The 13171-nt window shown below is 39.6% G+C and overlaps 1 protein-coding gene across 1 annotated transcript in view; it reads right to left on the reverse strand.

Annotated features, from left to right (window-relative positions):
• The window catches only part of LOC306841594 (transmembrane protein 132C), a 152748-nt gene that overhangs the window by 43196 nt on the left and 96381 nt on the right, over window positions 1-13171 (reverse strand). The window contains exon 4 of the mRNA XM_079371537.1: window positions 175-361. Within this exon, the coding sequence (XP_079227663.1) occupies window positions 175-361 (187 nt within the window). The remainder of the gene's footprint in view (window positions 1-174; window positions 362-13171) is intronic.

Raw genomic sequence — 13171 nt, forward strand, 5'->3', positions numbered from 1 at the left:
TCCAATGCAAAGTATTCAATTCACGTGCTGAAAGAACATTTATGCAAATGTTGATTCAAAAACTCCCAGTGCAGGATTAAATAATGTTGTATCCCACAATATTTCACATTCAGACTTATTAGTGTGCAGCCGTCTGTCTGGCTGAGGCACTGAGCTGGAAGTGACATCACTCACCATGGCCAGGGGCACGATGCCCACCAGGTCCTCCTGAGCCAGCCGGATCTCTGTCTCAACCTCTTGTGTGGTGGCTCGACTAGTCGGGTACTCCACCTGCCAGGCCATCCAGCGGCTGCCCAGAGGGTCTGGAAAGCTCTCCATTTTCAGATCCACCTGAAGCACCCGCTGAACTCCCATCTCAGCCCTGCCAGAGTGCAGAAAAAAAGAGAGTGTCAGTGAATGGTTAAGCAGATGTCTGGATGAGAGTTGGAAAAAGAGTAAGTATATGAGCAGATTTGTGATGGTAAGTTTACTCAGCCTCTAATGACGACAGACGTTGCAAGAAGATGAATGTTTCTGTGGAAGAAATCTATGACATTTTAGCAGCTGAGATACCTCAAATGTCAATTTTCTTTGAGTTTGACTCTTTGGTCAAACTGCCTTCTTCTAAGGAAAATATTGCTCCCTTTTTTATGCCCTGTACACTTTGCACTCTAAATAAAACCTATAATGCCGTGGCTGCTGCTAAATGCACTTCAAACTAACACATCTCTCTGCTAAGATGTTGATGGTCAGGTTTGTCACTGCTGCCCTTGTTTGCAGTGGCAGAGAGTAAATATACGGCGTGCTTTGGCCCGATCTACGGCTGGCCTGAATTAAGTCAGACAAATGGCGAGCGTTGATAATAAAATTTCCCGTGGCACCATAAGTCTCTGGTGCTCAGAGTTTAAATATAGCCCCGAGGCGGAAAAGGTCAGCTTTACACGGGAGCCGGAGGAGATGGGAAATGGCACGAGATCTGTTAGCTGCGTCGTGCGTGTCAAACGGGCAGGACTCGGGGACGATAAATTTCATGCACGGTCTCTTTGAACACCGGCACAAAACAGAGGCTTGTAATTTGAGTATGGTGAAGGGGACAGCCGAGGAGGGGAGGGTAAATCCACATCATAGTTTGTTTGCACAGGAGGGTGCATGTATCTGTAACGTGTTGAAAATACTGTAGAAAAGAAGGCAGCAAAAAGATCCCATTAAAGCCAATATCATGCAAACAAACGAACGATTACACTTAATGTGGTACATCTTGGTAAGACAACAGAGCAAATGTATTACACGCTAAATTATGAATGTGAGAGTAAAAACAGTAGAGCGATAAATAATAGAAACCACGTTATCCGCTGCTGTCACATTCACATACATCCAACACCGTTCCCCCCTCATTCTCATATTATTCACTTTCATTCTGAGAGAATGAAAGATTTCTTTCACAGCCAGGCACAACAACCCAATTTTCACATCTAGCAGAGGTGTGTATCAATAATTAAGAAGACAACTAAATAACGTGTGTCAAATTTCATAACAGAGCGCACTAATCAGAGTATACCGAGTCACTGAAGGCGTAGCGCGACAACGTGGACTTACATAACTGTCCCCCAGTGCTCTGAAAAAGACAGATGGTAATCTCTGTCAACAGACAGGTGAGAAAAACAAGGTTTATCAGGTAAACAGAGCATACAGATGATGCGCTGAATGTCCAGAAATAAACCTTTGAGCACCCCACAGTCAGCGAGCGTCACACAGGACCTGTGTCAGACATCAGCCTGTGTCAGAGTGGCCTACTTTCTGCAGCACAGGGAGACTTTTGCTGCAGAAATGTTGCTCACATATTCAGGTTTATGCAAGAGACAAACAACTTGAACGCTGCTCTACAGAAAGATTTTATTAGCAATGAACTTACACCACAACACAACTACAACAACATACCTGCAATAAGTTGAAGATCGAGAATAAAAATACCTTTTTTATTCTGTCGATTATTGCCCTCTTGCATGATCCAGCTGGCAGAGTTTCATTACAGCTGCAATTTTAAGAGATTTTTACATTTCTACACTAAAAATACACACACAAATTGAGGTTATTGCATTGCTTCGTGAAAGAAACAGTACTCCTGCCTCACTTTAACGTGGAGGCAGGCTGCTAAATTTTTGCATTTTTGTGACAGAAATATCCAACGTCAAAAGAAGCCGTGAAAAAAACAACAGTTGTACCAAAACCAGGACAGGTGGAGGGAAGAGGGGAAACAGGATGTGCGGGTGGTACAAAGTTGAGATGTAGCACAAGAATGGAGGCATAATATAACACACAAACTATGAATTAAATTTGCAATATCTGAGTTCTGTTTCTGCAAAGAAATAATGGTTGTGGATGTTTGCAATATTGTATATGCATAGGATGTTTATTTTGTTTTTTATACAGCTTTATTACAAAAAACAAAGCTGGTTGTGATTCAAGCCAGCCAATAATTTGTGAAGCAGGTGCCGAACAGTGGAGACAAATTCACAAACGTTTTAGACTCTTTACTTCACATGCAAAGCCTGGCAGCAGACTTGTTTATAAATGTCCGCTGTACTTGACCCCCATTGTCACCCGTCATAAAATGAAACCTGACAGAAATGATGGCATCAGGGTGACTCAGACACTGAATCTCAGACATCGACTTCACACACACCAGCCGGCCATCCTGAGCCGACCTCTGTCCAAGTGTGCTAATCACATGGCTCGCTGGGGGAAACTGTTCATTTCCATGTCACTTTCAGCATGCAGTCTAATTCAATTAGCAACAAAAGGGGGCTTGTGGATGTGTGGCACACAGCTGGCCTCGGCCCGATAATTATCTGTAAACTAGCCGCGGTTGGACTGATCCTGAGGCTGGGCAGACAACCGGAGGGCAGCCAGAAGCGACAGAGAGTAGCTCAGAAGATAACAGGCCCTAAAGTCTGGAGCAGCTGGCACGGTGGCTTCAGGGAGCCTACTCAAGAGGAAATCAGAGTTGACAAGGTGCTGCCTGAGACAGCTGACAACAGACTCCCTGAGAATCCCAGCGAGGTGGCTGAGGGGAGGCTGCGGAGGAAGATGCAGGATGCCCATTAATCACAACCAACAACCAGCAGATTTGTGGGACACAGTAACATATAAAGACACAAATGAACCACAGAGCACCGTAATAAGTTTGTTTACTATGCTGGATAGAGTATTTTTATACATTAAAATGAGATGTTAATGCCAAAAAGTGGCAGTAATAACAGAGGTGACAACTTACAGAAGCCTGTCAAACTAGTTGTGTTGTTAAGTTTAGAGAAATGTCCTAGTCATTACTATAAAGCCTCTCTGCCGCCTTTTAATTCTGGGTTATCACGGCAGGGTGTCAATCGAGACATCCCAGAGGCAGAGTGTGAGAAAAGTTAATGCAACAAAAATTCAAACGAAAGGTAACAATTGATGAGTCCATTGAGAGAAGGCAAAAAAAAATATCTTCACATTGACAAGGTCTGGAAAAACAGGTGAAAATCCAACAAGGAAAATATCAAACTTGACCTTAACCCATTGTAGACAGAAAGACAAAATGAATCATAGGAAACCAAGAAGGGGAAGCACATCCTTTAAAGGCAGGACAAAATTCAACAGAAAATATTTTAAGTGACACTAACAAATGAAAAAGAAAGTAAAAAGGAATATATGTATTACAAATACAAAATTAGGCATGTTTGATACATTCTCTTCCCAGCATGAGCCCTCTCTTTTAGCCTCAATTTATGCAAGCTAGCCAAAAAAAAAAAAATCATCCAAACAAAGAAAATGCTGTTTTCAAGGCCAAATAAGACTTTTGTACAAACACCACAGTCAATAGTAAAAAGGGACAGGCTGTCAATATTCTCACTGATTACTTTCTTTGTTTGTTTGCTGTCAAGCTCAGAGTGATTACAAGGATTTGGTGTAATTTCAATGTAATAATTTTAAGTTGAAATCTAGTCTTTGAAATAAGTCTTTAGTAATTAGGCTGCATTTGGCATCTAATTATGTCCAGCATTGATCACCCTGCCAATTGGCTTAATCTGGTACACTCTTAGAGCCTTCTGATTGCTTGATTTTGGGCAAACAGTGTGCGAAATTAAGCTACTTAGCGAACATGACTATATGAAAACTCTAACAAGCCATTACAAAAATTGAGAATGTCAACTCATTGCCTTCCCAGGTTGTTAAAAACACATTGTTCAAGGTCTGTCATGCAACCTATCATTAAGTGTGATATACAGACACCAGGTTAATGTATGTTTTCTTGACCTTCTTAAACAAAATGCAAGCTCTTCAAAGAACCTTGCAAACTGATGTTCAAAGCTTTGGAAATTAACAAGTATTCTATCTATCTATCTATCTATCTATCTATCTATCTATCTATCTATCTATCTATCTATCTATCTATCTATCTAGGTTAAAGGGAAGACTTATGTTTAAATGTTCTTTAAGGGCTGTGTTGCAAAATGCAAAGCTGAGTCACTAAACTACTAACACTGAAACATATTTTTGCCGCTCTGTTATCTTTTGAAGGGAAAGAAAATTCTTTAGTAAGTCAGTACCCCAGTTGGGCCACCTTGGTTTTGAAATTATTTTTTTAGCTTTAATTTGCAAATAGAAAAGGCTAGATAGAGTGGTGTAAGCTTTGGACACATATTTTGTTTCATAATAATTAATATTCTCAGCCACTTCCAGGCTCCTTTTTAAGAAGTGTTATCAACATCTAAACTTGTGTTCATCAACAGCCTAACAAGCTCTGAACAGACGAGCCTGAGCGCCGTCTTATCTCCATGAAGCATTGGAGAAGGTTATTGAATTTAGGGCGCAGGAAGGTGAAAGGGAGATAGATTTAAATGTCAAAATGAATAAACACAAAAAAGACACATTTATTGGAGGAATTTCCTTTTTAGAAGATTTCTCTAGAGAAAGAGCTTTAATGGAAAGAACTTCTATTGTGGTATTATCAAACTGGCTGTGTCATTGTGACACTCCTTGTTTAATCTCCCTGTGATGTGATAGGATCCGTGTGTCCACTGCCTCGCCCAAAGGGAATAAGAAAGAAGAAGACAGGGAGAGAGAGAATGAAAGAAAGAGGGACACAGAGCGGCTTTGTAGGATAAACAAAGTGACATTTTCAGGTCCATTTTTTTTCAGCTTCAAGATCAAGTTTTCCTAGAAGCCCGTTGCAGTTATTTTAACATTAGAACAGATTGATGTTGCAAAATGTCAGGAAAGATATGTAAGGCTCAGGCCAATGTTGTGTTTTCAATATTTAAAAATAAGCTCCAACAAGAAAAATGTACAGAACATACTACAAAAGGCCATGAAAAAACCTTAGCAGAACACCACGTAATGCTGCTGATTCACAGAATGGTCGATGAAGATGCATAATGCAGGCAAGCCTGCCTGTGTCTGTGTTTTTGTGTGTGCTTATAAGGGTTTGGAAAGAGTGGGGGAAACGAAGGGTCTCATGCAAACTTTGAACTACTTGTGGATGAAAAAAAATAATCAAATTTGTGGCTTCAGTGGTGCCTGAAAACAGCACCCTAAAACTCGGCTGTTCTCATGCTCCGTCACCTGGAACAGCAATAAACCAGTCAGCACAATGAAGCCAGGACACACACAAACCACCACACACGCACACACAGACACAGCTATGCATACATGTATGAGTGTACTAAGTAAATACAGTACACCAGAGCATCCATGCATGAATCTGTGCCTTTCGCAATCATGTTGTAAAACACCATGGTCCTAATCACTTAATCACCTAATCTCGCTAAATGAAGTTTCTCATTCTAAAAAAGACTTCAATATGCAACAAACGGATCTGACTGAGTAATATAAAGGCTGCTACATGTGTTTGCATACTGACCTTGGCTGCTAATATGTTCAACAGCTGCAGATTGTCAAATGATAATGTAGAGCATCAATTTTTCATGAGCAATTTTTCAAACAAGCTATGGGAAATCACAACTACGCAACAATCTGCTGCAAGGAGTAATATGTGTCACAATGAGAAAACCTATCCTTTGAGACTGGAAAGAAATATTATATTACAATGAATATTAGGTTTCGTTAATATCCATCAATCTGCTGATTATTTTCTGAAATTATTTCAGTAAGTGGAGTCACATATTTACATCCCAGTTCCCTTCATTCAAAGAGGAAAATTATGAAAATATATTCACTTTACAAATATAAGACTTAAATGATGGATTTTCCAAGTAGCTGTGGTTTATTCTTGTGCCATTCTTTTTGACGACTATACTTGTTTTGGCTCTATCTGTTGTTTTTTTCAGAGATCTTCCTCGCGAACCTCATGCTGAGTATTTGTCTTCTCATGCAGCACTATTATTAATGTCAGGATTATGGCTCTGATTGAAAATATTTTGTAAAGTATGCTGCTGTGGTGCATGTGAAACTCTTTCTGAACCTTCCAAGTGGCTTCAGCTGCTTTTAGATTAACAAAAAAACAATGACAAAACTAGTGCCTCTACTAAATCATTACCACCAAGAACCAGGCTGCTGCTTTGTTCTCCAGGGAGGGCACCATTTCTCACAAAAGGCCTGGGATGTAGGCTATGTCTTGATTCAGTAGCTTGATGCGAAGACACATTGGAAAATGCCATTGCCTGGCTAACAGAATTAGCATCACAATAATTTTAACTCAGCAACACCGTAATGACAGGCATACACTTTAAACTGTTTGGAGACAAACTGCTTAAAAAACTGCTGACTCATGCTAGTCTGGTCTGACCCAGTCAATACTCTGAGTCAGAAGGTTTGTTTAACTGTGTTGTATAGGATACAGGTCCTTCAGAGGGTGCATTTGAAGACCGGTTATGTCACAGCAGTAAGATGTAAACTGTCCTTTTCTAAAGGCTAATTTAAATTTGGGTGACAAATACGTGCTTCCCTGAAATTCGAAGGAGTTCCTGTGAAGCTGTTGAGGTTGCAAGGTAAGGAGGTAAGGAAAGAGACAGCTGGTAACACAAACAGGGGAATCCTTCGTATGCCAGACCATCTCATTTCATTTCAGCCATAGTAGTCTGTGCAAGCTACGAATCCTTCAAAAGACAAAGATTCTATCTGCCGTTCCTCCTCTGCGATTGTATGTCCTGCTCTTATTGTTTTCAGTTAAATGTTGTACGTCATGCTCGAATGTTCTGATTACCAAGTGTGCATTTAGCCCATGTGTCAAATGTTGAGCCACCTGCTTCTTGTGGAAGTGTATTCTTATGAGTTTTCACCTGTTCTGTTGGCTTTTCAGTTGTAGCTGTCACTCCTAAATCAATTTCAATATTTTATTATTATTTCAATCGAACATTTAAAACAGCCTTGGTTGACCAAAGTGTTGTACAAGTGTAAAAAAACACCATGTAAAACATCAGATAAAATAAAGAATGAAACACAATAAAAAGAAAATAAAGACTGATTACTCCAAAGTTGATTCTTAAAAACAGAAATCCTTTGGAAATCCATCTTCATGTAGAGGGTGAATCTTATTTCTCCGCCTGAGGGAAGACCATTAGAAGTGAATTATCCTGGGCCACATCTAATGAGGCTCAAGCTCAGAGGTAAGAGCCTCTTTTTAGGCCTGATTTCTGAGAAACAAACCCCTGGTGATCACAGCATGAAGCCAGACCAGAGACCCTTTGTCCCTGTCCTCTATGGCCCTCTGATTAGCCGTTCTGCAATCAAAGCAAATCACTCAGAGCCTGAATACACTACTGTACAGTCAAAGACACAGTGAAAAGCCAAACGTCGGCACAGAAGTAGAAAGAACGATTCGGCTATGATTTGTAAAGTAAAGAGAAGAGACACTGCATATGGACTTGGGTTTCTATGGTTACTTTTATCATTATGACAGTATTTATCATTAGACTAATATAACAGAGCAGTGTGGAGGCAGATAGCTGTTTGAAATGACAGCTTCAAACTAAGAGATGAAATGTAGGTACAAAATGTTCGTTAAGGGCACTAGGTTTTTTTATGGCAAATTAATATTTTCCACTGTGAGAGAAATGTGACAGAAGAAGGCCAAATGATAGGGAGAAAGGGTGAGGCATGGGGGAGTGTAGCAGGAAAAGCACCCTCAGAAACTGGTATCCCAGCGGACATTTTCAATTCAGCCTCGTCCAGAATAGAGGTAGAGATAGTGACGGGGAGAAAAAAGGTGTAAACTCTTCCTGAAACGCTGTCAGATAAAGAGACGACAAGAATGAGAATAATAGTGATAAATGTCAGAGCTGTGGAGATGCCTCTGTGGCGCAGGAGGTTCATAGTTATGCAGAGATTGATTGTATGCAGTGGCCACAGGAGAGTCAGAGCCAGATACAAGACGGTGAGATATCATATAAGAATACAGGCAATTTCAGGGAATCTACTCGAAGAGGCTGGAGTGATACAAAGACTGTACTGTATCTAAGAGGTGGATGTTATGTGAAGTCATCCTTTGGTTTCTTAACCCTTTTTCAACGTAGAGTTTGGCCCAGCTGTTCAAAGGTCATTTGACCTATGACCAGCTTTTGGGCGAACAGCGATTGGAGAATCACTCTTGTTCTTTTAATAAAACCTGAAGTTTGTGTTGTTTGACACTTTTTACTGGTATGGTGATGACTTTTATTATTTTTTTAAATTGAAGCTTGATCCAAAGGCAACTGGACTGGTCTTGAAGATTCAAGATCTTCACTGCAGTGCTTCAAATTTATCTTGACGTGGATGACTCAGAACCTACACAGAAAACTTTAAAGTTGTTCAAACAATTTAACATTTTTAAAATGTGTTCTTTAGACATTTTTTGTTTTTGTTTTTGAGACATAGAGAATATTTACTGAGTTAGAAAATTGACTAAAGTAGAACTATTTCTAATCTCTAGGAAAAGGAAGAAGCTGTAAGGCATTCTGAATTGTCTTTGTGATGACTTTAGACTATGAACAATGCAGGCAGATGACAGACAAAAACATTTAAACATACATGTTTTTTTATGAAGGTTGATTTACGATCATAGTAAACAAAGAAAGTGAACAGTCACATTTTTTCAGTAGTAAAAAAAAACATGAAAGCAAAATGTTGACGACAGGTTAGATGCAAAGAACGAAAAAAAAAGTATTTCTCTGAAAGCATCGATGTGTGTGCAGACTGCATGCTCTCTCTCTCTACTACACATAGTAGTACAGATATGAGCTTTAAAGAACTTTCTGTACAAAGCATCTGCTACCCACAGCCACCTGCACCCAACATTAACCTGTCTATATGACATTCAAAACAATACCTTTTATACATTTGATTAAACTTTAATATCAAAATGCCTCTGCATGTAGACATGTGTGCACGTATAGATGTCTATGCATGCAATAGTGTGTGTGTAGATGTGTGTGTGTGCGCAGGATGTTCAAGTATTCTCCTACATGAAGGCTGCACTCAAAGTCTGCTGATACAATCAGGCAAGCCAGAGCATCCTTCATGTTGCCATCATTTTCTCCAAGATCCTAAACCAATACCTTTGATTTATGGTGCATCGACTGACATTCAAAACACACCTCTAAACTGGCAATGAAAAAATAGAGCGATACTAAAGTGGGCCGTTAAAAGAAGCTCTCTGTTTTAAGGGCTGTGGTGGAGATATGGGAATGTGATGGAAAAACATATATTCTGCTAACACCTTTCTAAATTTACAGCAGTAAACATAAATCCTTCAACTCATCACTGTCTTGGGAAAAACATCTTTCGAGAGGAAATTCTTCATGTCCCTACATAGGTTTAGGGATAAAATAATTTAGTAAGACTGCTGGCTTCATATTGTAAAGTGTTCACTGATATTAAACAGGAAACAATTTACGGTCCCCATGAAACAAAACTTTAACAGTGTCTAACCGCCGTGTTGGGACACATTTCCAACTGAGACAGATACAGAATTAATCAAAAGCTAGAAGACGGGTGCAAACATTGGAATAAATTTGATTGGATCGTTGACTTTTTCTTTAGAAAAAATCCTGCTTTTTTTGGAGAAAAAGCAGGATGAGTCATCAGACATTTGAAACATTTTACAGAAAGAAAACAATACAGTTTTTTTAGATGTTAAAGTACTCATAATGCAAAATGTAAATATTTTTGGCAGATAAAAGTTCTTCAACAGGAACACTGGATTAAAAACTGGATAATATGTTTTTCATTTCTTTGGGACTTTGAGATGAACAGGGCTGTTGTAAGGGGAAGTAGTTGACTTCTCTTTGAGTATCTATCCGTTTTTAGTAGTAATATGCTGCAGCTAAATCTAAATAAACAACCAGATACATAAAGCATATGATATGAATCCTCATTTAAAAGACCCCCACCAATCATAATGAATGGTTTAAAAGACATCTGTAGAATGGAGTATAAGAGGTCTTAGATTCACAGGAATTCACCTTTCTTGTATACATTTTTGTCTACATTACCCAATTCAATTTGATAGGCTGTAGTTGAATACAATAAAAAAAAAAGAAAATGCCTTCCTGTGTCTTTCCCGCCACACGTTGCCTTGACCTTGATTAAAAAATGTAATGAAATCAAAGAACAATTGGCACATGTTATTGGAGCTGATTTTAAATATAGTCAATGAAGTCTTTCTGAGATATTAAGTTACGTTAATGTGATGTTACATCCAGGCTGTACTGACACGAACAACAACAAAATATGACTTAGATACCACTGTGCTGCTGCTTGTCAAGTATTAACTAGTATGAAAGAGCTACCTAAAAGGTTGCCTGTTGTTCCAAAGTATGAAGCTGCCTCTAACTTTGATGATTCTAGTTAGTTACTGGAACTGTCAGAGGATATGAGAGCAGCGAGGGTTGATATCATTCCTGCTGAATTGTAGGTAGTTGAACATCAAAATAAAGCCACACAGCATAAAAAAACATGACACGGCGCATTAAAGCATTCAGCATACAGAGATATGACCAACATCTGACTGCAACTTACACATGCAGCATGCATAATTTCTCGAAGCTAGAATTCTTCTAAAGCCAGAAAGCCATTTTAATGACAGCCTATGATTTCAGTTTTATCTCCATAGTAGATAATGTATATCCTTGGACTCCTTACCTCCAAATCATTTTGACTCAGAGAGTCATTTTCAGAGTATGCACTGGATTTCTGCTGTATTTATGGGCAAAATGTTGCATATTCAGCCTTTAAGTTACTTTTTGATACCAATTCATTACTAAAAAAAAATGGTACATTTTCTCATTACTTATTAATTGTAGTAATGTTGAAGTTACTTTTTGGGAGAAACTCAAAACCACAGCTTAACATGAAAATCCATATGAACAAAATCAAATGCTTCCATTCTTTATACTGTTTTCTAAAAAGTATCAAATAAGACAAGTAAGGTGGCACCATGACTGATTGCACATTAAGTTGCTGACCACAATACCCAATGTCCCCAGTCCACATCCGGTCCGCGGACCTTGTTTCATTTGTTGCGCTGTCTCTTTCCAATAATTTCCTGTCTTGCCTCTGCTCTCAGCTATCCAATTTCGGCTTAAAGTTAATGAAAAAAAGAATAGAACTCATTCTGTAACCACTAAGACACTTCCTCTTTCATAAAGGTGTACTGCACTGCTGCACTTTGTTCTTCCCAAAAGGCAGGAAACAGGTTCTGCAAATTTAATTTTCCATTTATCTTATTCTCAAGAGTCCATGAAAAAAAAAAAGATCAGGCTGTTACATTTCAAATAATCTACAGAGCCTGAATTAAAACCCACTTTAATAAGCATCAGATTTGTTTTAATTTAATCATTTATTCTTTACCCCTTTCTAACATGCACACAGAGAAAAAGGGCTCCGTTCTATTAATTATACGATTATAATGAACCATGAGGGGAAACTGAGGGCTTCTGGTTTGTGTGCACCCAATAATGGGATCACATTTCCGATTAGCTTTAACAGTGTTCTGCAGCATCCATCGGCTGAAATATTCAACTCCCACACACTCGCTGCTCCCTTCCTTCCCCTAAGTCTTACAAAATGCCACACACTGGATTAAAATGAAGAAGAAGGAATTCAGTCTTCCTGTATAAATAAATAGGGGCCATATGTGGTGATGAAACCTTATCATTCACCTGTCACTTTAATATATATGTTTTGTAGGCAGGATGGTTGGAGGTATAGAGGTAGGAGTGTCGGGATGGGATTTTTCAGTTATCACATTTGTTTCTCAACTTGTTTCAGATCGTCTTATGGGGAAACATGAGCACAGTCTGTTAGCTCTAACAGTGGCATATTCAATTCCCACACAACAAAATCTCATCTTGGAGTTAATGAAATGCACCACGCCAACAATTCTCTAATCAAAACTAAATGCTTTTTCTACAGAGCAGCATCGTTAGAGTCCATCAGCTGGAGTAGACTCTGTGCTGTAATGGATCCCTTATGATTGCAGCCATCATCAACGCTGACCTCAGACCTCCGTGCAGCAGACATCACTTCCCAGTCCGCTGAGCTCTATATCTGTCTCATTCACTGCTAAAGCTATCTAAAAAGCAAATTGCAATATAATAAATTGCTACTTGTCCCAGCAGTTACACTCAATTTTCCCCACATCAGAGCTCTAATCTCAGGCTGGGAACAGGCATAACTGATAACTCAGCCACACGCACACTAGGGGGCAGCAGACACTGAGCCCTGGGGCGTTGATCCAAGTGTTTCTGCAGAGCTGATTTCCCCCCTATACCCCACAACTATCCTCTTCCCTCTACAGACTCCCCTTGCTTAATCTGCGGGTGACATCATGTGACCATCTGCGCCTGCCCTTGCACCTGCAGGTGCCGTGACACTAGCAACTCCTTGTCTTCCAATGGAAAAGGTCCTTAAACACCCACAAAACCAGGGCCCCTCCTTTCAGCACTGCCAAAGTTGGCATGGCAACAGAACTTGGAGAACACTCAACTGTCATTGACCAAAAGGGGCCCAGATATGAGATCACTGGAACTCTATTGCAACCTAACCTGTAAGGAAGGACAAGGTTAAGCCTCTCCTGTATGACACATAACGGGGAGAAAGAATCAGGAATCAGCTCAATGTTACAGCATGTGTTGTGCACACACGGGTCAGTGGTACATAAAGACATAGATGTCAGATTCTGCAGAGATCTGCGCCATGCGGCTTTTGAAAATGC

The sequence above is a fragment of the Symphodus melops genome (assembly GCF_947650265.1).
Source record: "Symphodus melops genome assembly, chromosome: 1".
Taxonomy (NCBI): domain Eukaryota; kingdom Metazoa; phylum Chordata; class Actinopteri; order Labriformes; family Labridae; genus Symphodus; species Symphodus melops.